This window comes from Emydura macquarii, unplaced genomic scaffold, assembly GCF_026122565.2.
Source record: "Emydura macquarii macquarii isolate MOO-44397 ecotype Brisbane River unplaced genomic scaffold, CSIRO-AGI_Emac_v2 contig_968, whole genome shotgun sequence".
Taxonomy (NCBI): domain Eukaryota; kingdom Metazoa; phylum Chordata; order Testudines; family Chelidae; genus Emydura; species Emydura macquarii.
The window spans coordinates 587405-615125 of NW_027131105.1; the positions used below are offsets into that span (position 1 = coordinate 587405).

The 27721-nt window shown below is 39.0% G+C and overlaps 1 protein-coding gene across 4 annotated transcripts in view; it reads right to left on the reverse strand.

The window, feature by feature from the left end:
* The window catches only part of TAMM41 (TAM41 mitochondrial translocator assembly and maintenance homolog), a 41706-nt gene extending 14808 nt beyond the window's left edge, over nt 1-26898 (reverse strand). Inside the window, exons 1-7 of one of the 4 annotated variants that reach the window (XM_067543753.1) lie at nt 26736-26898; nt 25276-25455; nt 17116-17208; nt 8483-8633; nt 4979-5124; nt 2463-2628; nt 357-419 (exon numbers count right to left, since the gene is read on the reverse strand). In XM_067543753.1, coding sequence (XP_067399854.1) covers nt 357-419; nt 2463-2628; nt 4979-5124; nt 8483-8633; nt 17116-17208; nt 25276-25449 — 793 coding nt within the window. In that variant the 5' untranslated portion in view covers nt 25450-25455; nt 26736-26898. Of the gene's footprint in view, nt 1-356; nt 420-2462; nt 2629-4978; nt 5125-8482; nt 8634-15722; nt 15748-17115; nt 17209-25275; nt 25456-26302; nt 26483-26735 lie in introns of those variants that run through there. The other 3 variants (XM_067543751.1, XM_067543752.1, XM_067543754.1) reach the window with 3 other exon arrangements.
* Between the last annotated feature and the right edge of the window lie 823 nt (nt 26899-27721).

The window sequence follows — 27721 nt, forward strand, 5'->3', positions numbered from 1 at the left end:
AGGGAATTCTAAAGGAATTTTACTCCTTATGAGCATTTATGAACAGACAGAGCAGAATTTCAGTACAAAGTAGCCAAGTGGTCTACAGAGCAGAATTCTAAATTGAATAGTATATTTTAATATCATACCACCCCCACATCCTGCTCCAGATTCACTTTATCTTTTTTCTCATTTCCCAAAAGTTATAGAAAATAGAGATGTGATTACTACTGAAAGTTTCCAGTGGCTTCTCTATCTTTTCCAAGAACAAAAAGTCTATAATTTGAAATTCTGTAACAAAGAGAGATTTGAGGGTTTAAGATTTGTACTTTCTGAAACCAAAAGGTTCATTTGTATATAATGGCATATATTCTTACCAGCTGTTAGTATGGTTTTAGAACTCTGTATTAGACTGGAAGATCTCACAATTCCTGAAATGCCTGTGTATAGAGAAAGAACATAAACACGTTACCCATCTTAGTCTTTAAAAAAGTAAAAAAAAAAAAAATCTCACAAGTTAAATATTTTTCTGGTTACACAATAAAGCCGGCCTGGAAGTAAAACTTACAATTATCCTAACAAACACTTTCTATTTTGCTTTGTCATGCTCCATTCAAGAATTTGTTCCAAAATCCCTTTTAAAATTTTTATACAAAAACATGGCATTGTTTACATGGAAAAACAATACTGAAGAGTTGGTAGTAATTAGTAGAGTTTGATCCCATTCATTCAATCTTCCCCCATTATATTTCTGTACCCAGTTGCCCAGTCATTGGTGGTTCAATCAATCATGTTTCAGCAGCATGCACAATTTCAGCAGGGTTTTGCCATTTCATATTTTACTGCCTGAGCTTGTTACAGAATTGAACAAACTATTTCAATATGAAATTGTGTTTTCACATTCTGTTTTATGCCCTTTTCCCCTGCCCTGTGTCAGTCTCATCTGTTTAGATTATAAGCTCTTTGGGAAAAGGCCTATCTACTTCTCTGTGTTTACACAGTGAAAAGCACAATGGGTGGTTAGTCCTTAGCCACTGCTCTAAAAAATACAATTAAAAATAATAGTGGCTGTTAAAATACTTTCAAAATTGTTTAGGCCGTTTAAAAAAAGCATTTAAGTTGTAGTATGCAAGAATACCGTCCAGGTTGTTTTGGGACCCTAATGCATACTTGTTTTTGTGAACTTTTGTGTGCAACACAGCCTTTGTACATTATCACACACTGAGGAATGTAGAAGAGGATCTGTCTCAATTATAATGTTTCTATCTTCATGTGCTGTGCTGCAGTACAAATAAAGAAGCAAGTGAGATTTTTTAGAAAGAGTTTTTATTAAAACTGCATAATTAAACTTTATTCTCCTTGAATGGAGAAATGTGGGGAAATTCCTGTGCATAAAGAAAAGCAATGATCTACTTTACTTCACTCAAAAATCCAAGCAACTGTTTTTATGCAGCAACATATATTGAATTGGTACAACATCCGGAACTGAGGTAAACAACACTAGAAAAACACCTTTGGACCTGTAATATTTTAACTTTGTCTACCCATCTGTTACAGTGGACTTTGTGATCCTGAAAAGTGCTGGAGTGACAGTAGTCAAGAAGAATCTTTTTAGAGACCAGGTGGTCTGGTAGACAGAGAATGAGACTGCATCTAATCGCTGCTCTGACAGACTCACTATGTGGTCTTGGACATATCACAATCACAACATGCCTGTTTCACTATTTCCTACGTCACAGTGTTGCAGCAAGGATTAGTTAGTGTTTGCCAAGTACTCTGAAGATGTAAACAGCTGTAAAAATGCTAAATATTTTCATTTATCCACAGAACAAGTACAGAACTGGTGGCAGCAGCACAAGCTTCTATACATTAACATGACTTAACCCTGATCTAGAGGGACAACTCATGAAGGTGAGAAGCAGTTCCATTTTATTTTGCTCAAAGCTTGATGTCTCTGGCCAAGACATCACACATGTATGCTAATTATAATGTGAGGATTTTGCAGCTTGTTGGAGTTATTCTTCCAAATTCAAATGAACTAAGTAGCACAGTGAACATTTACATATCGCTGATATGATATGAAGCTCAATATTTAATTGATACTGTGCATGTGTCTTGACAGGCAAGACAATCCTCTCAGGCAACTAGATAATTGGATGTTCTAATTAAACTCAGTTCTCATTTAAACTTAATTATTTTAGGATTTGAAACAGGAACTTTATATTTTTCCATATTAATTTGGACAAGTGGAAGTTGATATACAAATATGAAGAGTTATGAGAATGTGTTTGCATCCAATATATCCTAAAATTAAGCATTTGAGTTCAATGCAACATCTCAGAATCGTAATTCCTCTCTTCTCCCTCAATCCCTCTAAACTGTTGGGCTGGCTTCTCAAGCTGTTTCGATGTGGAATAATAAAACTAATTCTTAAATATATCACTTCTTATAACAGACTGACTTTCACGCATCCATAAACCTACCCTGGTGTACCACTAATCCACAGTCAGGGTCATGGGCCACTTGCAGTAAAATCTCTTCCACGTCTCTGTTCTTCCCAGGAGGTTCCACAAAAGAAGTTATCTTTTGTTGTAGAGTCCTTGGCAATGCCATTAGCTGCATGAATTGACCTTCTGGACTTTTATCGATCTAAACATTACAAACATAAAAAAGAATGAAAACTGTGAACTCAAAGTCAACAGTCGCAGGTAGCAAAGAGACAGATGGTTAACACAAAATACACACGTTTTCCAAAGTGAGCACAGAATACTTTTTTTTTTAATATCTTTGGTCCATGCTAAAGCTGTGCTGACTACAAAGCGACAAGTTGCAGAGATTTGCAGAAAGATAATGCAGTCTATTACACATACGCACACGTGCACACACATGCACAGTGTCATGGGCAACAGAAGTGAAAGCTCTCCATGCTCTAAAGAAGCAGTATCTCAACCATGACTTTGAAAGCCGAACTAAGCACAAGATTCAATTTTTAGGTAGCCATCCAATTTGCACATGCTATCTTGCTGATAATTCAAGCAAGTTAGGAACACAATTGCATATATGCATTCTACAATCTACTCAAATTACTCTTAAATGCAGAGAACCAGGAAGACAAATATAGTCTCAAAGACCATGGAATGCAATGTTCCATATGTTGAATATGTTCAAGCATTAAGCAAAATTATTAATGTCATATATAGGGATTCTCACTATTTTACCATTAGTTTTCATTAAAACTGTTTGAAAAATACTTCTCTATCTGCGTTAAATTTTCATCATGTCAGATTTATGTAACTTGAAGCAAATGTTTTGGTCAGCACCTTTGCTCCATATTTTTCAGTTTTTTATTTCCAAACTCACTAATTTTTTTTTGTTTAAAAAACAAAAACAAAAAAAAACACACTTCTCATCCCAAATAAAAATTCCATTCTTTAAAGCAACTAACTTTCATCTTTAGTCTTCAGTTGAAGTCAGCAAATATTTTCTTTTCTTAGAACATTTTTTCTTTAATAAACTATGAGTTCAGTTTTCTTAGTAGGAACTTATTCCTGTTTCCATTGAAATCAATGTGAATTTTGCTGCTGACTTCACTGTAAGCAGGAACATAGAAAAGCTCCACAAAGTAAAGTAATACATGCTTTCCAAATCTGGCAACAATGTAAGTCACAGAGAAAGGCACAAAATATGTATATGAAAACTAGCACCTCCCTTCAACTATTAATAAGGACTCTTTTTAGAAAAACTTTCATCTATACTTTTAAAGATACTTATTCTGATTTTTGTGATATGGTTAAAAGTGTACCTGACTTGAGTTGTCCCCCTCACATTGGGGAATAAAAGTATTATACAATAATCAAGGTTTAAATAATTAAATAAATTAGATTACAGAACTGGGAAAAAGCAAAACAACAACAAAATGATAGCTTTTAATCAATAGCTTTAAAAATTAGTGTCTCCCATGCAAATCCAAACAGACTTGTCACCCAATTTGTCTTAGCCTTAATATTGAAATATATCTGTATTATCTTACTTAGTTCTTAAATTATTTTGTATAGTATCTATTTTGGCATTAACATAATAAGTAATATTAATCTAGCCAGACAGATGTTCTTGGAGAAATTAACTATCACTATTCATTAATTTCAAAGTTCACTTCAAATATTTATTCCATTGCAAAGTTCCTCAGTGCATGAACTGAAAGGATGTAACAGTTACTGGTCTGCAATTTATGGTTTTGATTGATATATTTCACCAATCTTTAGAATGTGCATAGGGCTGAGTGAACAGATTAGACAGGACATCACACCCCAGTGATGCGATGCAAACCCACAATCACCTGCAACATGAAATGAGGGGTAGTTTAATAGGGCCAGCATTTTCATCCGGTACTTTCTGCTCTGACAATGCACTTTCCAAGCCAAAGATTTATTCCTGGTTATCCACTTCCTCCAGGTGCTTCTCAGGCTATGTGAATCCTGGAGTATGGGCTATGTTGGGATGATGCCAGGACTCGGTTTGGTTTGGTCCACTGAACTGTGTGGCTACAACTCAAACTTCTTTGGAGTCACTCAAACCTAGGCTAATGTGATTACAGATAGTAATATCTACAAGTGAGTTATTGCCCAATTCTTTCTTCCAAACCACCTGTTTTCAACCATTGCAGTCCATAATCTGCTACTTCTGAATGGCAGGCATCAAGTCCCATTTTAAACCAGCCTCCTCCCATCCCCTTGCCAAGACTCCCTCATTCAAGCAGCAATACCCAATGATAGGCTCAACAGCAGTTTACTGTGCATGAGAGCTAAACCTTGTTCTTATAGATTGGTATTCATGCCAAGTTTGTTAATTGCTGGAATTATATTTATTGTGCTACTTTTTCTCAAATAATAAAGAAAAACAAGAGAAATTCACATTAGTGCATTGTGTAATTCCTGCTTTCTGTCTAAGTAATAAAGCAATTCTACTTGTGGGTTTAAAACATACAATGTAAACCATTTACCTCAAGCATACCCAGCTGGTGTTTATATACCACTTGAGGGCATGCCTGTAATATGTTACTGTAGAGCTTCTGAAAATGGGGCATATTCGGTTTTACTATGTTTGACACCTTTGACCTGTCTTCTCCAATTATCATTCTGAAATCACCTAAATCAAAGAAAGAAAAATAGTCAACAGACAACATGAGGAATGGAGAACACAAAGCAATGGAACACACGGGGAATTAATATGGCATAAATTAGATACCAGCCATCTGAAGCTCTTTATGCTCTAATTATTCTGAAGCCACATGCACTCCTCAATGAGGAGTGTCTTCTAATAATGAAGTACTTTCCAGACAACTGCCAGCTCAAGAATAGCCCACAGATGGCACCTGGGTCACACCATACTGTGCTTCCACTAGCCCACTGTGCTGACATTTTTACTTAAAAAAACCAAAAACATGTCACTCAGGCCAGGTCTATACTTACCTGAAAATTCAGTGGCAGACGACAGGAGTTATGCTATGTGTAGCTTGCGTAACTCCCGTCAACTTCTTAACTTCCATTGTGCACAGCATCTTCACTACACCATTTGAGGGGGTGGTTTTAGTGCGTCAACTTCTAGATCGATTGAGCAGGTCATCACTCGATCGATCCAGAAAGATCGATCTGATGGCGGCGAATTTGCCGCCATCAGTGTATACATAGCCTCAATCAACCCCATGTCTCTAAGGTGGTTCAAAAGCACACATCTTTAACAACTGAAGTTCTTAGCACTCATACAACAGTCTTAACAGACAACCAAGTGTAAAGTTACATTGAGTAGCGATGGTGCTTTAGATCCTGAGTTAAATACCTTAAAAGTACCACAAGTAGAGAGAGACTGCTTTGCACCAAAGTCAATGGCAAGTGCATGCACGTACCTGAGGGCTGAATTTCAACCATAGTTAGCAGCAGTACCAGCTAGTCACATGACAAATGTCACATTTCTCTAAGTATGAAATGCTTCGTAATGTCGCTTCTTAACACATCACAGACTCAAGGCAACCAGACTGAATATTAGATCATCTGTATTTTAGTATCTGTAATTTACATTTTATTCATTTCTTCTACCACCATGCCCACAATTTCCTTTTTCAATAAATACAGGATATCCAATCAATGTTGTTCTTAATCCGACCAATGGATTTCAATGCACCAATTGCCAGATTTGCAGTTCCTTCCCCCACTTCTTGTTGCTCCTAATCACCACATCCGTAATGTCTCTTCTCCTCCCCCTCATCCATTTACAGCAGGATAAAATTTTCTTCTGCTACATTCCTGATGTGCAAAGCTCCAGGCTTCGCTCTTGGCCGGCCCTGCTGCTCAACATGCCTGCTGACCATGCGTCCCCTCTGGCCCTCACACCCCAGTCCTCTCACTACTTTTGCCCCTACTCCCAACCCTGCATACTGCCTCATCTTTCAGCTACCTTTTTTTACCTCTATTCTTCTCTCAGAAATGAAGATGCCAGTAAGTATTATATCATAGTCATGGTAGCTTTTCTTCTACACCTTAGGCAGCATTTCATGCCTTTGTGATCATAACCACTAATATATATGCTCTACCGCTCTGATTAAACATTTGCCCTATCCCCTCACCCCAACTGCTCTTTTTCACTGATGAGACTCTTCTATTAAGCACTACACACCACTCTTTAGTTCTTTCTACTGCAAGAGTGACATTACTTGTAATCTGGAAGTGCCTAGAGGGCCCAAATGGGAACAGAGCCTCATAATCCTAGATACTGCACTCAGTCTCCAAAACAACCATGCAGGAGACAGAGTTCACTCTGATCTGAATTAATGCACAGCTAATACCATTATGTGAAGAGCAACAAAATCTTGAATCAATTTTTGTTTCCCCACATTGAAGAGCTAAATATGCAAGGCAGCAATTTAGTTTTATTATTTCATTTAATGGATACTGTGCCTGTTCTCCCACAGCCTCCAAAGAAATAGTCCAAGTAAATGGCTCTAGCTGAGAGCAAAACGAAGCTCAGTACTGCCAAGCACAACAGAACTTATAATCACTGTCTGCCCAAGATATAGTGTGTTTCAGTGGTTTAAAAAGTAACTCCATAAAGCCTTTGAACAATTTCATTTGGTAAAGAAATACAAAAATAAGTGTCAAATACACCACATACGATACTTGTTGCCTCAAAAGGGATTGAGCGGGAAATATATAAAAGAAGTTTTATCTACTGGGATTGTGAAAATAGTCAAGATTTAATACTATAACAACAAAGCAAATGCGGTCCATAAACACCTCACCAACAAGCATTTATTTTCTCAAACACCCCAAATTTGGAATTTTATCACTTCAACTTTATTCAGGCAGTAAAGCCACTTCCAACATTTTATTGTCAAATAACTGATCTCCCACTTTTGTATTAACTGCATCATTACTTATGATAGTGAAGAATTATTCTGACCACTTGTGGTCATTGTAAATCCCACGGCACTTTTCAGAGAAATCTCAGTCAGATTCCAACGGGGGTGATTATGTAACCTACTAGTAAGTGTGCCTTGCTAAATAACCCGTTACCACTTCATTTAGATACAGTATCCTTTTTTTACTTTGTGGTGGTTGGATACATGACACTTTTCACCCCAGAGGTCGCTGCATTTCAGTAGTGGGTGAAGTGATTTATATATAACTTGTGGAGTGCTTTGAAGTCTTTCAAAATGAACACTTGTATTATAAATAAACTCTTCTCTATTCCATTCTTCCAATATATTAGAAGATTACAAGAAGGAACATAAAATTACATGAAGATGGATTGCTTTAAAAACTGATGACTGCGAACTTGGACAGGATTTCCATAATTAAAACAACAACATCTTTAGAAAAAGCTTTTAATAAAAATAAGTTGCAGAATTTGATCACAAAACACAATATTTAATGAGCAATAAATCTCTTTAGCATCTGTCAGGATACTGACTAGATTGACCTTACACAGTGGAGAAGGGCACCAGGTATTTTCAAGTCTTTGCAAAAAACAAAAAACAAAAACATGCTGAGGTAACCCACAATAACATAAGAAAAAGCTCATGCCTTTATTATCTATGGATATAATCTAAATTCTCAAGTGTGTTTTCAATGTCTCCTGAAACAGAGTAGCTATCACTTAGTTTTACCTATCCTAATATCTCCTTTGGAACCAAGCTCTCATGAAGTTACTAGAGCATGAAATATTGTTGGCACAATGCAGCACATCGTGACTTTGTTCCAGCTGAAACTGATAGCAAAACTCACACTGAATTCAAGTGCAGGATCAGGCCTTACACATCCCTCCTTAGCTCAACAAATGTATGAATCATCACTGCCTCACTGATCCATTTCTATTCTGGAGCTTACCATATATTTGACTTCCTATTATTCGTGGTATTGTATGTGCAGTATTACAGCTCCAACTGCAAATTATGACGTCCTACCAAACAAAGGCTTTATTCTCAACAGAAAATTTAAACACATATACTAACCAGAGTACGAGAGTCCTGCAATCTGCATATAGAGGTCTTCTTCCGAGAAACTTTCTGGCAACATGAGAAAGGCTGCTGTGACTGCACTCTTCAGATTGCTAACCAGGGCAGCTTGCAGCTTGCCATTTTCATTCTGGGTCAGTATTTTCACCTGAAAAACAAAAATCAGAGTATTTGGAAGAAAGATTTCATCAAGAAAGCATCACTGAAGACAGACCTAGAATTATTACTCAATCCAATGTGTAAAAATAAATGACATTTATGTAAAATTATTCACATCATTATGATGTAATGAACTAAGCCTAGAGCGTGTCCATTTTCTATGTAGATGTGCCCTTTTCAGTACTAATAGCCTACAGTTACAAGACTATAATGAGTGAAAGCTAGTAGCTCTTCTCTTCTTTCTGCAGGGCTCTTTGCCTCCCACTTTGACACAAATCCTGGAGTTAATCAAAATAGCAATTCTGAGTGAGTGTCAAAAAGAAAGTACACATCTGATGAGGAAACAGGAAAAAGAAGTGAAAGAACACCCAACAGACTAATGCGAGAGAGAAGGAAGGAGTGAATAATATGATGAGTGGAATTCTCTCTCTTGCCACCAGAAAACTCATCCTTCCTTAATTCTTTACAGGCAGCCTTGCTGCCTCTTTGCTCATTTACCATATGCCAGGTTAGGAAATACATGAAGTAGACCCGTACACAAATGAGTTCTCCTCTTAGACACAGCATAATTCTGCTTCCCTACCCTGCTCATGAGTGGGGCTCCTACTTGTGTCATCAGATAGAGACTAATGGGAGAGTCACATATGCAAGCAGAGTGCAACACTGAAGTCGAGTATGTCTATACATCTCTGAGGGTATGTCTACGTTGCCAGTTCCTTGCGGAGCAATGCAGCAGGATTAACTGAGTAGACCGTGGAGACCCGCTCAGTCGATCCCAGAAGTGCTCTCCGGTCGACACCATTAATCCACCTCCCTGAAAGGAGTAAGGCTGCTTCAATAGGAGGGCGTCTCCCGTCAACACAGCGCAGTGAAGACACCGTGGGACAGCAACGTAAGTAAGTAGACGGGAGATACGCAAGCTACAATATGTAGCTTGCGTATCTCCCATTAACCACCAGCAGCAGTGTAGACCAGGCGTGAGAGAAGTTTGCTCTTAGGAAGCAAAGCAGTGTGATTTCAACTGATTTGACTTAATTATAGACCCTAACAACCCTGGATAGAAAATGCACATATTGGATGACTTAGGCGGCTAGTTGCTAGCAGGATAAAACAAATCTTACTACAGAACTTTGTCATAAAGCTAATTTGGGCTACAGGAGAATAAACTGCTCCTTCAGAAGAAGGCTATTCCCCAAAGAATACTTTCCTACTGTGGGTACTTGTCCTTTGTAAACCCTCCTGTTGTTTCTGTTAGGCAGTGCTGCATTACTCTGGTTATAAGACACAGATTTTCTAACAAGCAGGAGTGCTCCTGCAAAGCTACACGCATGTTTGCAGTGGATGACTATGGATACAAGTCCTACTGAAAGTTAATGGGCTTGTGTGACCAAGTCAGTTAGGTGCTTTTGAAAATCCCACCTAGTGCCCAAAAAAACCTGTAGTTGGAGTGTGCAATTTAGCAACTAAGCATTTATGTGCTTATTTGCCATAACTCTGGTTTGCTCAAAAAAAAGTTAGTAGATGCGATGGGTTTACTGTGCATTTTTGCAAGCACAGGCACTGTGCTATCCTTAGAACATTTGGTCCAAATATGGTACAAAGAAATCCAAGGCGTCCTCCATCCTAATCACCTGTTTCTAATAGAATTTTCATATAATTTAAGAATGAAAATGACGAGGCAAAATCAGATTCTGTAATGAAACTAACAATCATTTAGTTATAATATTTAATGCTCCATGTGGATAGGACATGGACAAAGAAAGATCTGACAGATTACCACGTCTGGAATTTAATTTTAAAACAGGGTTGAAATCAGAACTAAGACCTGATATATAGACCCCTGCGAGGATACAAAAATGTGGATCCACATTCACCAGAATAAACTTGTATCCAACCCGCAATCCGTATTTTATCTCTATCCACATCTGTACCGTCAGCAGCAGCCCCCGGGCCACCAATCAGCTGTTTGGCAGCCAGCCACCCCGTCCCCCCACCCACCGGAATGATCAGCTGTTCCGCCCAGGCTGTGGCCAAACAGCTATTGTGTGGCAGTGGCCCTGGGGTTGACAGCTGCTCCAGCCCTGCCTCAGAAGTCACAGGGGTCCTGGAAAGTCCTGGAACCCATGACCTCCGTACCCTCTGCATCCGATCCACAATCCACAAAAATTGGTTGTGGATATAAAGCGGGTATCTGGATTTGGAGGGCTTTACCAATATACCATGGCAAATGTGACAGTATATGATTTTCTTATTTTCCCCTGCATTTAAAGTGTGATTTAAAAACTAGACAATTGTTTTGAGAGTAAACTGATTCACAGTACTTTAAGACAAATGTTTTTTATTTACTGTGCTTTATATTTTAGAGATATTGGTTTTACAAGCTAGTATTTTAGGGCAATGTTTCTCAATGACCGGTCCCGTGGACTGGCACCAGTCCATGAGATCTCCCTGACACTGTAGGAAGGCAGCAAACTGATCCCTGGTATCAAAAAGTTTGAGAAACACTGTTTAGGAGATTCTCTCTCTCCCACAAACCACTGTATTTTTCCTAGCATTAACATTGACTTAACTAAGAAGACAATGATGAAGTGAGACTACACTGTAAAATCTGCTGGTGAGCCAAAAATGAAGGTGAAAGCATAGAACAAATTTATTGAGCATCTGCAGACTTGTTCAAATGTGATCCACCAAACAACATGGACTAGTCAAGGGGATAAACTGACTTATTGGCAATGCCCTAATATTAGAAATTTTTAATCAAGTTCTATGGAAATACTATGAACTCATACTGACCCACTCAGAAATACATACACACACTTTGCTCATCAATGCATGGAACAACAAATCTTTAAAAATGCATTGGAATATTGGCCTGGGCTGCGGCAAGAGACTGATCACAAAAAATTAAGAGTCACCAGAGCTTTCTTAAGTAATGGGCAGAGAATGAGATTGTTTCACATGAGCATCTCATATTAAGTTTCAAGACAAAGTTAAAGAATTTCAGGTAACCTCATCTGAATTTTTCATGTGAAGAGAAGCAGATACATTGAGAGGTTAATTCAGGGATAGTCTAGGGCTCCTAGGTTCTACAGTAACACAAATACATATTAAATTATCCTTTCACCTTCCAGAACCCTAAGGAGCTGAAAATTAGGTCTACTGCAAACAAAAGACTAGGTTAACAAATCATTAAGGTTGCAAAGTCAAGTGCTCAAAAGTAAGGAAATACAAAATTAAGGTTGACTGTGCAACCTGAAAATAGGCTCCCTTCCATGTATGCCATGACATGCATATTATGTTTTCCACAGGACTCCTGCCTCATTCATTGCACAGAATGGAAAATGCTCACTTAATGAGCAGCTATTCAATGTTTTGTTTTCTCCTCGTTCAATGGATGGCCCCAGGCATTATTTCTTCTTATGTATCAACTCCATCACTGGAAGTGTGCAACCATGGTAGCCCATTCCGTATGATCCTCTACTAATCTATTCGTGGATGAATAGCCCTTCTGATACACCCAGGATGTCATGTCGCCTATTCAAGATCTTTTTCTGCATCGTGTTCTGCCATCAACCTGCCTTTCCAGTGTCTATAAGCATAAATCAAACATCCCTTACAACATACCCTGCAAATCAAATCTTTCTTTTCATAAGATCTAGCATTTGTTAAGTTCCAGTCATCCCCAATGCTTTTTTGTTGGATTCACAGTCTATCCATAATGTTTTTAGAACTCTTCTATACCATCATAATTTGAAGATTTGTAATCCCTTTATTATCTATTGTTTCAATGCCTATGTTTCACAACCATGATTTTCCACACACCAAATATAAGTTTTTTAGGGTCAGAATTTAATTTTCAGATTTATGTTCCTTTTCATTTGATGTTTATTCTTCCAGAATGTCTCTTTTGCTCTTGCTATTCTGGTGCTGACTTTGGTATCTGATCTTCTGTAATGATGATCCTTAAGCAGCAATAATTTCTCAGTTACTGTACTGCTATGCACTGTTTACTGGAATCTTGCATGTTTTTCCACTATCCTTGCACACCATTACAGCTTTTATCTTGTCCGTGTTCAACTCTATACATTCTTTGCTCATCAGACCTTCTTCTCAATCAGCCAACAGCACTGTGTCATCTACATAGTGAATGTTATTCACCCATTTTCCATACATCTTAATATCTTCTTTTGTTTTTTCAATTAATTTAACACTCAGTAAAAATGTTGACATTACACAAAGTTGTCTTGTTCCTCTTTTGAGGTCTAATGATGATCCTCAACCACAGATTAACCAAGTAAACCTGTTAATAATGGATGAAGAAGTCATGACAGCAATGAAGAACCTTCCAAATAGGAAAGCATTTGGTTGGGATAGAGTACTGGCTGAATTGTTAAAAATATAGAGGATGAAGGCTTAAAAAGCCTGTCAGAGGTAATGAAGAATATGTTTGAGACAGGTGAATTGCCAAAAGACTTTACAACCTTATTGTGTAGTGTAATCCTAAAAAAGAACTATGATCAGGACTGTAAAGAATACAGAACCATCAGTCTAATATCACATACCTCTAAGTTATTTGTACAAGTTGTTCAAGACCTAATACAAGGAAAGACTATAATGAAATAAACAAAAAAAACACTACAGCTTCAAATGGAAATTTAAACATCATTATGAACATGAAGCTAATATTAGAAAGATCAAAGCAGTATGCATTTCTACAGAAATAGTGATTGTTAAATCTATGAGTCATGATGATTTCTTGTTACTGGGAGTTTTCTCTTTGTACAAGCACATTGCAGTATATATACACAAATAACATGGAAATGACCAATGTTAGAATAATACTTAATGAAGCTTTTTTTCAATCCATCTCAGAAAATTAACTGAAATGCCACTAGTTCTAAGTAACATTATCTAGTTAGGTATCACTGGAAATTTTTGTTTAAATTAAACTTAAGGAAAACAAGCCAGTTAGGAAGAAGCTACTATTGTGTTTATCTGTTTCTTCAACATAAGGCTAAATGGGAACTTGGCTAAGCAACACTATATGTTGTGTTCAGAACGAAAAGCCAATAGACTCTTGAGACATAGCCAAAGAGGCCTGGGAAAGAGAGTCAGCATTTCTAAATAGCCATTTGTACTCTATTGGAGATGTCCTTATTTGAACTTCATGGATATAATTAACACTACGGTAAGAATATTCAGTCAAGGCAACTTATTATTTGTAAGAAAAAAATACTTGTAGCAAAAGTCAAACCAAAAAAGGTTCAAGCCATAGCAAATGTTTCTGAGCATAGATGCGTACTTGTGAAACGGCTGGGTAAGTTCTGAATCAGTACAAGCAACATACTTATAGCACAACACTAAAAATATGTTTGGGTTTTTTTTATAAGATTCCCGCTCTACAAGAGAGGGGATGGGGAAGTCCATATAACTATTGTAAATCAAGATTAATATGCCACCAGCCATGTGTCCAGAGAACTTGCTTTTGACACACTACTCCGCATCCAATGCTGATCTTGTAACGTAAACAATCCATGGTGGATTAGACAGGTTACTGTTAACAACAAATTTAGAAGTAAAAAGAGGGGCCTTATTGTACATGTTTACAAATAAATCAAAATTTCACTACAGTCATTTTGAAAAGTTTGTATCAAGCAATCAAGAGCAGAAGTGAAACTGATCAACAAGAACAACCTCAAATTTGAAGCCTACAAAGAGTTTGATCAAAGGTTTTTGCTCATAACTTCTCTAAGTAACATTGTACAAAATTCCTCATTCCTATTAAGTAACAAATAACCTTGCAGATTTTAATTCTAGACATGGATGGGTACGGAAAGGAAAGATGGCTTAAGGCTTCAATGAGCATAGCTCAAACATGAGCAATAGACCAAACCCTGAAGCCTGACTCAGCTAGAACTCCGATCAGCTTATTGGGAAGGATTTGCACCAATAACTTCTTCCACGTATAAAGCACATATGCTTGAAAGACTATTTCTCATGGAAGGGCCTAAACATCAAGTGTCTAACTCCATTGTGATGATTGAGGGTACAAATTTATCCTAATTGCAAGTTCAAAAGAGTGAAAGTTCCCAAAATGTCACACAAACCTATAACAACAAATGGTAACAGGAGAAGTTACAAAAGGGAGACAAAAAGATGGAATTAGTCCAAACAAAGAGGCCTACTGATACAACTCAAGGACTGTGTTAAGAACATGCTTGGTAAACAAGAGACATGTGGGACTAGATAGAAATCAGTGAACCAAAATTAATGTGTCTGAAATTAGGCCTAATTGGTGGACAAAATAATGAAGGGCTGGGCTATTCTGACCATCACTCCCATTGTGGGTCCTCAAAAAGAGACTTGTGTGAGGGGAAAGCTGGCTACCGTAACGATGGCTGACTGAAAGAGGGGGAAGGAATGAACTTCATTATTATGGCTGCCACCCCCACCATCTCCTGGGATCCTAGGATCCAGTGTAACAATATTGTGCCTTCATTATCCTGGTCTTAGGACATGTCCTGAGCAGACTGGGCCAAGAGAGGACTCAGCTGACCATCTCCAGCTCTGCTGGCTCCAGCTGAATTCCAACCACTACCCAGGAGGTGAGGCTTTCACACCCTACACCGCTATATGTTCTTTTCCTTCCCCACTTTATTTTTAGCTCTTTCCTATTTCTCTCCTTTTGCTGTCTGTTTAATAAGAGTCTGGCTAAACCAGCCATGACTGTATAGCTTGCAACACTGCTATACACCTGTGACCAGAAGGAAGCAGCTAAAAGCAATGCCTTAAACAGCCCAACATTGGTACAAGTTTGCCGCATCTTGGAGTAGCTGACAAGACCATGTGCTATGCCTGTGTTTTTTCCAGCAGCGAGAGTCATTCTGCAAATGAGAGTCAACACCAGAGACAGAGGCTACATTTTCCATCTTTTCTCTCCCCTCTTGAGTGCATTTGTCTGGTTTTGGCTCCCAGAAAATATTTTAACAGCAGCAGCAGCAGCAACAGCTCTAACCCATCTCAACTACCTTCTTCTCTTCCCCCACAAAATAACAGTTATTACCATTTTTAATATTACCTAAAAAGACTGTCAAAAAACGGGGATTTCTTTCCAAAAAATTCTCTTCTGCTAAAGGAAAAGGGAACAAGAGATGTTGTTAAAATGAAAGCTTTACTTAATACTTTATATTTCAAATATTGTTAACAGTTTTTCTTTCTTTACCTTCAATAAAAAGGTTAAAAAGGACGTTTAATGGTGTGTTTGCCACGGTACTAAGCAGGCTGAGGTCACTGTATATCAAACCCTGAACCTTGTTTTAAAATAGTTTAATGTTGGATAGGGCTAGGTTCATGCGAACACCTTTGACTTTTCGGGACTCTACATTCCATCTAAATTAATACAATTCTGCCTTCCATTATGAGCACACAACTCCCACTGAAGTCAAGAGGGGATGCAGAAGGTGGGACTTGCACATGATAAAAAGGCAGAATATCTCAAGAACTGTAGCAAAAATAAGTCAAAATGAACATAATCTTGGTCTTTAGATAGTTGAAGTTACTTTGAAATTCAGAGCTCTCCTTTCAGATTTTTTTCCCCAATGTATTATGTGTCTGGAGATTCAGACTATGCTTAACTATATATTCTAGAACGTTACATGGAATAGATTCCTTACCTCACTTTAGTAATTTAAGCAAAAAGAAAAGGAAGAATTCAGCAACAGAGCTGAAATATTCCCTTTTGAATTGCTATCTTAAAACTGATTTTTTGTATTAATACTATAATCAGCTCCTTATATTTTATTACAAGTTTTCTACCATTTAACTTATATCTGCTGCCATCTAGAGGTTTGAAAGCATATTTGAAGCTTTATTTAAAAGTGTATCATTAAAAAGTCATTTAAAAGTGAGTATCAAACTTTTCATGACACTGACCTGGAGACAGACTATCCAAGCTTCTCTGATGCATCACAATCTATGTCACTGAACAAAGGTATGATAGTAAGACAATGAACTAGATAATAGCTGTGTAGCAAAGCAGCTTTTATTCTGAAAGATACCAAAGCACTACAAGTTTTTTTAACTAAATAATTTCAGCTACTCCTGAAATGCATCAGTCCTAGGGTAGGAATGTGATAGCTATTTAACAGCATACAATCCTACATAACAGTTCAGATTAGGAATACCATACCTAACTGCAGTGGGATTATAGGTAAGTAGAATTCAGTTACTCAAAACATAATCTAGACAACACCATCCTTAGTTTTAGGTGAAATGACGTAGGACACTAGATACTCTATTTTACTCCCTATCCAAAAGACTGGACCTCCAGGAACATTTGTTCAGTACTGGCTCAAAGAGTGTGACCAATTGAAATAATCAGCACTACTTTTTGCAGCATCTGATCCTCTTCCATCCTTGTAGTTCCCTGTTTTTCAAAGACACAAGCCAGCTGAACAGAGTAAGATAGTTACCGGCTTTTGCAGACGTCCAGAAACATAGAGAGTTTTCCAGTGAAGCAGATCTTCAATCAGGGCATCGGTGCCAATTACGCCATATTTTATCACCTGAAAAAGCCAAATAGGGGATCTCACACAATTGCTTGTTACACACTGGCTGCATTAGGTAAAAATATGTCTGGTAAAAAAAAGTCAATTCATAGAAATGTAAACACAAATATTATAGGTTTACTGGTTAGAGAACTAAATGAAAATATCACACTAACAGTTGCCAACCCTCCAGGACTATCCTGAAGACTCCAGGAACGAAAGATTAACCTTTAATTAAAGACTGTTATGTGATGAAGCCTCCAGGAATACATTCAACGAGCGGTGGAAACCCTTGTTACATCTGTATCTTCCAAGGCATCTAACATGTATGACGTTGTCTTTCCAGTGGATCCTTCCTAGCCACATACACTCCTGACAAAGCAATGAATGGTCATGGACATCACACTACTCTCTCCCACTAAGACAGCCTCTCCAAATCATGGTTGAGGTACATTGCTCAGCCAACATGGGGACGCACACCGTCATACTTAAACATGCCATTTATTCTGTGATTTTGCAAATAACTCACTTTATTCTTTCATTACATGTGTGTACAGCACCTAGCCCAACGAGACCTCAACCCAGAAGGGGGTCTCTAGTTGCTGCTGCAATGCAAATAAATTGGTTATTACAAAGTGCCTTTTATTTCAGCAGTAATTTCTCTGATAATGATCAATCTAATAAAAATTCTATCCAACTGATTTATTTTAAGTCTTGCTTAAATGCTTTCATTTTTAGCCAACCACTCTTTCCTTAGGACAGTGGAAAGAAAGACAGCGGTTACAGCATAAGACTGGGAAGTCAGGAAATGTGAATTCCATGCCCACCTTTGTAATATGAGAACTATGTTCACTTCAAAGGAAGAGTCATAATTTACTAGTGTTTCTAAAGTACTCTGAGATTCTTCAATGGACGTTGCTATTAGAACATTAGCAGCAAAAAATGAAAGCAATCCAGTCCCATTTATTGCTGTATGCACCTGCAATTTCAGGTTCACATACAGGGGTCCTATGATTTCTTTCATTTTAAAGGACTCTACCAAATGCAAGGTACTCCCTATGGTTAAAATGGGGAATCCAGCTGAAACTCGCACTCTCCCAAAACTATCAAACAGTAAGTTAGACTTATATATAAACACAGATATTTGTATATTCTAGAAACAAAACACTTCATTAAAAAACAATCATTAAGATTGCCAAGTGACAACACTGAAGTTTCAATACCTGCCACATTTATACAACCCAAGCGACAAAATAAATGGTAAGACAATAAAGCTTACAATGCCTACATAGGACCAAGTTGTTCCTGACAGGCAACGGCAGAATTAGGGACACAGTTCCCATACCTACAAAGAGCACCTGGAAGGATGGTGGTACACCAAGCCCAAGGGGGTGAGGCAAGCTGCACTGTTCACGCTAGACTTGCTGGATGGGAAGCATAGTGTAGTGAGGAAAACCTGCTTCCTTGCCACAACATTGAAGATATGAGTTTACGGGGCAGATAAAGGGACAAACATAAAAAACATCTGAAGAGAACTAATTTTGTTACTAATCTCAATAAGCCCTTACTCATTTTAAACAATGTTTTCAGCAAACATTTTGATTGCAAGGAAGCCTAGAACTATGGAAAAGCCTGGTGATTTATCCTTTTAAAGTTAAAAGAGGAAATCAAAGTGAGTCTTCTAATGGGATTTGATGTTATCTTAATACAGCACAAACCTGCAGAACCAAGACTGGATATGCTGGTTCTTCAGCTCAAGGCTAAAGGCCTCTGCTGTTTGAGCACATAGATCTGTTGGCTGCCAACTAGAAATACTCCAATGTTGTTACCAACTGTAGATAGTCAATAAAAAGCAACCCTCTGACACAGACATAAAATTTAGACTGGAAACAAAGTGCAAATTTTTAACAGTAAAGGGAACTGACAATTAGAACAACTTACCTAGGGTTGTGGAGAATTCTCCATCACTGGCAATCTTTAAATCAGTAGTGCTTGTTTTTATCATACACACTCTAGCTCAAAGAGGAATTAATTCAGGGAAGACCTATGGCCTGTTTTATACAGGTCAGACTAGATTACGACAGTGGTCCCTTTTGGCTTTATAATCTAGGAATAAAAGCCTCTTGTTTACCCCCAGCAAATTTTATAAAGATTCCCATCAGCGCTAACCCCAGTTCAATTGCACTGAAGGGAGTCTCACAGTGAGAGTTTGGGGACTTCTGGGGTTTATGTCAACGTGTCAGTTAAAGCTGCTTCTCCCATTGTAATATAAATAATGTTGGAATAAATGAGAACAGGATGTAAAGGTTGCTATCTTCTAAGATGCTGCGTTACTTTGTTCAAAAGGTTTTAAGCTATTTTATTTCTCAATGCTTTGCATATTTGTGTGTTTTCACACAGAAGTTAGATGATGCATATCTAGCATAACCAACTACTACACATCCAATAGTTACTACCATTCTTATTCTTCACTTCCTAGACACCATGGCACTATAGGACTTCCTAATAACTTGCTAATATAGATAGAAGAATTGCTTTTATAGAGTGGGCTAGGGAAAGGCCTCTGTTAAGCTCATTCATTCTAAAAGCACACGAAATGGATTCCAAGCCTCAAAGGAATTTACCACCATTCCAAGATACCAGATACAGAAGTTTAGGGGATAAAAACAGGTAATATACCACTACTCAATTTTTAATAAATTGGGCTCTGAACTCTGAAGCCGGTACAATAATTCCAAATGAAGGCTTATGCTAAACATCTCACAACTCTTGAAGGAGTGTAGTTTGATTTCTACCATCAATGTTAAACCTCTTCAGCAAGTTAGCAAAGACATATGCACCAAGAAGGGAGGGAGGGGAAGGCTCCTTCATAAGAGCAGATAATCCCACTGGAAAACAAAACACTAGTGGATAGCAGGGACAGTGAGAATATATTGGAAGAAAGAAGAGATAATATGGATTCCCTTACTTGTTCAAAGCATTGTCAAACATTAACCAATTAATTCGCACAACATCCTTGTGACTATTTCCATTCACAGACAGGGAAACTGAGGTCCAAGGATAAGTGACTTACTGAAAGTTACTGTCTCCTGCAGGCTGGGGGAGCAGTAGAAGCAAGTACGAATGTTAGATGAAAATAAGTTCTGACAGGACCGGACTGTCTACCAGAGAAGCTGCATATTCAAACTACTCAATTCACCCTCTTCCCACAGAACCTACTGGTGGCAGCTTTACATAGAATGGGAAAACCCATCAAAACTCTAAAGGCAAACAGAAATTGGCTGAAAGCTTTTTCTTCAAAACATAGACCCCTCCCTCCCAAGTAACTCAGCCTGCTTACATCTTGTTTGGTCTCAGGGAAAGACATTCCTATTTATTTGCAATCCTTTCTAGACCATGTAGACTGAGAAGATAGACAATATGTTGCTAACATGTCCTTTCTAGAATCAAAATGAAAACAAATTAACTCTAGAATCAATAACTCTGAAGCAAAATTAAATACACACACACACGCACAAAATAAACCTACTTCAGATGGACCTGACCCTTAAGAAAACTGAGGGATAAATTTCAGAATAGTAGATTATAAAAATTAGTGCCAATAAAATGGTGACTCAAATTGCTGCAAAACAATTATGTCAACACTTAATTCTCTTTTAGCTATATTGTTTTCCTGATGACTCCCATATACTTGTGAGATGGAAATATTCTGATGCCAATATGGTTTCAAATTTCAATGTACTCTCAGTCAAAAGCTGGGTTCATAAAAAAGTTCTATTAAGAAGCATATTTTCCAGTGTTTAAAAGGGTTATACGCTTAATTGGTACACTTTGTACAAAGTGGCAGATCATTATGAAATCCTCTTGGTATTCAACAGTGACATTAATGATGAACTCTTTCAGTACTAATGTAGATATAATGGGCAGTTCCAATGGAATTCCATAGTAGTCAGTGTTAACCAATGCCTACTAACCATGAAGTATCATCATAAAATGAAGCCTTCACAATTAAAGCAGTTATTCACCAAGATTTAAAGTATTTAATTAAAAACTCTACCATTCCATTCTGCATGAATTGAGTTTATGCAATCCTAATCTACCAAAGAAGGTAATTCCAACTGCTTCTTATAACAGTTTTTTCAAACTCAATTATTGCTTGAACATTTTAGTTTAACTACACATGGTCTAACTATTTTATGTAAAAGTATCATGCATGTATGTTTTAAAGTGAGCTGACTCAATATAGAACAGACTATTCTTACAATTCTCCTCCATTGCTCCCTTAGCCCTAAAAAACCCTGATGAAGTATGAAGCTGACATTTTGGTCAGTGTCTTTTTTGAATTATATAGCATTGTTTATTGGAAAAGCTCTATAGAGGTGAATAGAGAAAGGGTGAAATCTATAGAGTTCCAAAGAAACTACTCTAAAAACCTAAAGAATTTAATAGAAAATGTATCCCTACATGATAGATTTGTTTAAGGATTTTATAGAATGGTTATTTTCCACTAAGTGCCATAGGATTTCTCCATGTGAAAGCATTTTTAAAAGACTTGAGAAGTGCATGCATGGCACAAGTGTGATAGTTGGGATGTATCAGAATGCATGCTAGGGAGACACAGCAGAACAGGAACTAATGTTTTGCAACTTTAAGAGACTTAAAATAGAACAACGGAAAATTTAGGACCAACTGTATATGCAGAATATTCTCTACCAACTTCTGCTATTTGTGGTAGTCTGTATATAATCCTACAAGAGTTGCAGGTCAATTTCAATAGTTAGAAGAATTCACTCTGAAGAGTTTGTTTCCTGCCACTCAAAGTTAAAATAAAGCAGCCTAAATAATGCAACACAGACAGCAGCTGTGTACAACCCAGGATTTCAATTATTACTACCAGGGTCAAAGTCACTCCAGAACATTCTTAACAGACAATGCATGAACAGAATACAGACTGTCCAAAAGCTCAGTCATTACCACACAAATTAAAGGAAAAAGTAAGAAAAGTGGGTGGGTGTCATAAAAGAAGTCTTTATAGCAAAGATCCTGTTCCTGCTCCCGTTGAAGTCAAATTCAAAAACCCCTTTTACTTCAAGAGGACCAGGATCAGGCCCAAAGTTCTTAACTCATCCAAGTGCCTTACACACATCAAATACATTAAAGAGGGCCTGAATCTCTCTCTCCACTTCTAAATCAGAGAGGTGGGCTTTTTGGTACATGTCTAATCACTTATACCATGCTTACTCTGGCTACCCCAAGCCTGAAGTTCCTTAGCAAAGCCATAACTGGCTACAAATGCAGTTTTCTTGTGTCCGTCATTCCATTTCCTGCTTTTGGTGAAGAGATGGAATTTGATTTTCTTGTTACCACAAGCTGAGAATGACTCAAAACAGCACTGAGGAGGTGGAAAGGTACAAACACACACACATCAACATGAACTGTTTGGACACAGATGTAGGAGTAGGACTTGGCATGTAGAATAACTACTATACTACTGAAACATGTTTATTAATTACACCCAGTGTTAATGTGAGAAGGAATCAGAGGTTAAAGAAGACAGATGTCATGTCCCATATTTGTATTTTGGAGTCCATATAAATACTAACAATCCACTCTGCCCTGTGAATTGGCCAATCTCAGAATCTAGATCCCAGTTTCCCCATTGGTAAAATGGTGATAATACTTTTTTCCTTCCCACAATGAAGGCTGTAATGTGCTTAGTATTATCTCTGAGGAAAGGAATAAGTTCAGCTATTATTGTGAGAGTGCTTTACTTTAATAACAGAGTCTAAGGCTATGTCTATATTACCACTTCTGTTGGTACAACTTATGTCGCTGAGGGATGTGAAAAAAACACTACCCTGAGTGACATAAGTTACATCAACAGAAGCGTTGATGTAACTTCTCCCACTGATATAGCTACCGCTGCTTGTTGCGTGGGGTTAATTATGTCAACAGGAGAGCTCTTTCCTGTCGGCATAGAGCAGCTACACGAGAGATCTTACAGCAGCGCAGCTGCATTGGTACAGCTGTGCCACTGTTACGTTCTCAAGTGTGGACATGGTCTCAGTTTATATCTACACTACAAAGTTAAGTCAACTTAAATTACATCGATGTACAACTACCATTGTAATTAACCCATTGTTGCATGTCCACACTATGCTCCTTGTGTCAGCGGAGCGCATTCATAATAGCAGCTCTTGCATTGACACAGAGAGCAGTGCACCATGAGTAGCTATCCCACTACACAGCTGCCTGCAGGGTGCTTTGGGAAGGGTTTGCAATGCCTCAAGTGGGCAGGTACAGTGTCACATGATGAAGGTTTCTCAATTACATTGTTCCATGGGCATCCTACTAGATTGCCAGCCGCTCTTCAACTGCCCTGGTAACCTGCAAGCCAGCCATCTCTGTCAGAAAGCCTGGGTCCTACACTGCTGTTCAACATTGTGCTGTGCGTTATGAACACGAGGCTATAAGAGGAGCTTAACTGGGGGCTATTCAGCTGAGGGAGGCCTTGAAAGAGCATTGTAACATTGAGCCACAGTAATGGGTGTCGCTGTAGTATGCTGAGCCTGGCATTGTTTGCACCGTGCTATTAACTTCGTAATGATTGCTGTGTGCACCCGAAATGTAACACATTTTAAATCACTTTTTAAAGTAGCACTCGGTAATATGACCAAACTGATACTGCTGAACACTAACACAAGAAATCCACAGAAGTGGGAGGGGGGGAAGGGAGGGGGAAGGGAGAAGGAGGGTAGGATTGTGTGCACGCATGTGAGAAAGACTGTGTGTAAGACTGCGTGCATGTGTACGTTGAGAAGTATGTGTCCACGTGCTGTCTCCTTAAGCACAGCACTCTCCAGCCTGAACACGTGTTCAGACAGCATCCGGCAGCAACCAATCCTGAGCCAGAAGCTGGTGCACAGACAGGCACACCCCTGTACTCCCAACCCAGCTCAGCAGAGACCAGTACACTGGAGGGGGAGAGGGACACCCTGACATCAATCCCCTCATCCCATGCAGCACAGCAGATCAGGAGTGTCTGCCTTCCCCCACCCGCAAGAGCTTGAATAGCTTAGTCATGCAGCCAGCCCTGCCTGCCTGCTGCTGCAGTCCTAGTGCTAGGGAGAGCAGGATTCTACGTTAATGTTTTGATTCCATCCAACTTCTCCTTAATACGGATTTCATAGGGTCCTATGTATGTGCGGCTGTCACTATGTTTATTCTTGCAGGGGTGGAGTGCCTTGGGTACTGTTGCGGCCCAAAAAGATACATGGAATGGGGTAGGGAAGTCTTGTGATTCTCTCCTCCTGCCTCCTTACAGTTATTTCTTCAACAGACCCAGCCACAGACCCACAGCCTCTTCTTCCCTGTGGTCCAGGGAGGAGTGCACTTGCTGTATGGAGCCTGCATGCTCAGCTGGACAGTAGGTATGTGAGCTCTCCACACCTAGCAAACAGGAAGAGCAATTTCAAAACTTCACGGGGCTTTGAAACGGGAGGGGCACATGCCTGTGTAGCTGGATGCAGGGCAGTGGAGTTCAAAATGGTGACAAGAGTGGTCACGCTGGGCACTGTGGGATACCTCCTGGAGGCCACTTATGGTGACATAAGGAAAGTAGTGTCTAGACTGATGTTGTGTTGCTCTAACTATGTTGTAAAAAACTCCATGCCTCTCCTTGAGGTGGTTTTATTTTGTTGGCATAGCAGAGGAGTTAAATCGACAGGAGGAGCACTGCAGTGTGTACACCTCCACTGTTTTGTCAACAAAAGCTGCCTTTTGATGACAAAACTGTGTAGTGTAGACAAGGCCTCAGTGTCAGCTTTTGTTAAGCACAATAATGTCTCCTGTTTTGCTTTCCAGTATTTAACACATTACTGTACTTTGTAAAACAGCTTGAGACACTGAATATTAAAGATGTTATGTAGAACTCAAGTTTTTATGTAGGTTCTTAAATATCAGTCAAGGATCAGCTTCTAACTGTAACATAAATGCAAACTGTAATTTGTATTTCCTGAACAGAGATACACCCTAAGCTAATAAACATTTTATAAACACAAATTGGTCACAACCTATTGTACTTACCCTACCATTACATTGCACTAAAGTATTGTAGTAAATCCCTGCTCCACAGCTCTGTATATTATTGATTTGCTTTGGCCCAAAAAGTTTTAGGAAGGAATAATGACTCCTATTCTTTAACAGGTTCATCATATGCCAAGTCACAGAATCATCCACAGCAAACACGAAGTCCAGCATATTGTGCTACAAAGTAAACACAAAAAAAATATTGTTACATATAGTTTAGGAAACAAGCAATATCCACTCTACAGAGTCTACTGATTGATCTTCACCTAATGCCCAACGGTATTAATAGAAGACACCAACACACAGCCAGGAAATAACCAACCCATAACTGATTTTTTTTAAAAACAAAAAACAAATTAACTCATGTCCAACACATTTCTATACAAGACAAACCTTTGCATAAGAATATAATATACATTTTTCATTTTGAGTTCTCAGTGCTTCGAAAGTTGCCTACAAATCCCCAATCTCAGTAGACTTTTTTTTGAGACCTGAATGGTGAGAAATTCAAACTTTACCTGTATCCAGTTCTTTCTGACAACAAAAGATTTGCGATGAAAAAATAGCTTGAACTGAAATCCAAACCCAAGAAACCTGTTATCTAATACAACAGAGACTAGCTCTTTCAGAACCGTTTTACATATATCCTAGAGAGGGACAGTTTAGAAATGCATACGATACGTACACTAGGTACGCTAGATATTACATGTAACATTTTGAGATAGACCGAAAGGTCTTAAGGAATCACTCTGCATGGCTTGCTATTTCTGGATTGGTCTGAGCTACCCTGCTAATCGGAGACTGAACAGAGTTGGTACAATGTTGAACAGACAGTTGGTAAATCTTCCAAGTTATTCTCTCTTGCTCCCCAGCTGCAACCCTAGTAGCAGTAGGGGGGCAATGACACATAGCCAGGGCAATGTCCCGCCTGGCCCCCCCAGGTGCACTGGGGGGGGGGGGTGATAACCCGCAGCCAGGGCAATGTCCCTCCCGCCCGCCCCTCCGGATGCACATTCCCGCTTACCGCGCTCTGGCTGGGGTTGGGCCCCGCCTGCCGGAAGACCCCGGACCCGTAGGCGAAGGCCAGGCTGAGCTCCTGGGGGAAGTGAGCCAGGATCCTCCGGAACTGCACCCCGGAGCCGGCCAGCGCCGGCAGCGCCATGAGCCCCAGGCCCCAGCCCAGCGCGGGGCCTGGGCCGACAGCAGCTGGGAGCTGGCGCCTGCGCACTGCATACTGCGGGGGCTGCCGCGCAAAGCGCGCGAGCCGGGCGGCCCCCAGCGGCTGACGGCGAAATGGCGGGCGGCGGCGGTGGCGCGCGGCAGGCAGGCAGGGACGGAGAGAGGCGGGTGCCGCTCGGGGAGCCTAGGCCCAGTCCACAGACCCTCCCCCCCAGCGCTGGGGCCGCTGTAGTGCCCAGTCCCTGCACCCCGACGGAGATACAAACACTTATAATTACCTGAGAAGTACGTAATTCCCCATGGACGTGACTTTCCCCTCTCCAGTTAGTTTACAGATTTCTAATTTCTCAGTCCACAGAGCATTAATTTTTTCCTGAGGTGGGTCCTTCAGCTCGAGTTTCACCTTTTGCTGTGGTTTCTTTTCTCTCTTTTCTTCTTTGGTGGTTCTGCCTCTTTCCTTCTCTCCTGTTTCCACGGTACCGCCTCTTTCCTTTCGTAGGCCTCTCTGAAAATTTTGGCAGTCCTGGTCCTTTCTCCATATTGGAAAGAAAAAAATTTAATCACCACTTCACTTTCTGCCACTGGGTTGTTGTGTCTCACACTTTCCTAGTTTATGTAGTCTTTTACCAGGGTTGCCAACCGTCCGTACATTTTCGGATAGTCAGTAAAAAAATGTACAATTTTAACACTGTCAGTAAATCCATAAATAAATGAAAATGTCAGTAAAATTGGGTAGAAATGAAACATTCTGTATTTTGACACTGATTGTCATCGTTCAGAATAATTTCTTGTATCATAAAACTACACTGATCATGACTTTATCAATTTCCTGTTTTCTATTATCGCACACGTCCAAAGAACCTGATTGATCGATTAACTGCAGCTAAAACAATTGCATAATTCCAAATTTCTGTGTACATAATATCAAGAATGAGTACGCACTTTTGTGACATTATTGTATTGTTTATGGTATATTTAGTGATGAAAGTAAAAAGTTTACCGTGTCAGTAAAAAAAAATCAACTTCAGATCTTCATGTCAGTATAAACTAAAACACAAGGATGGCGACCCTGTCTTTTATCAAACCTTTCTTAGTTTTAATTTCTAAGGTCCTGATCCTGCACTGATTTGAATCCAGTACAACTATTCCCATATGTAAAATTAAGTGCCTGCTTAAGTGCCTGCAGGATTGGGACCTAACTTGTTTTTTGTCAATTTTATGCTTTCCTGCCTTTTAAAATGTTTATTTTATCTTTTCTGTCTAT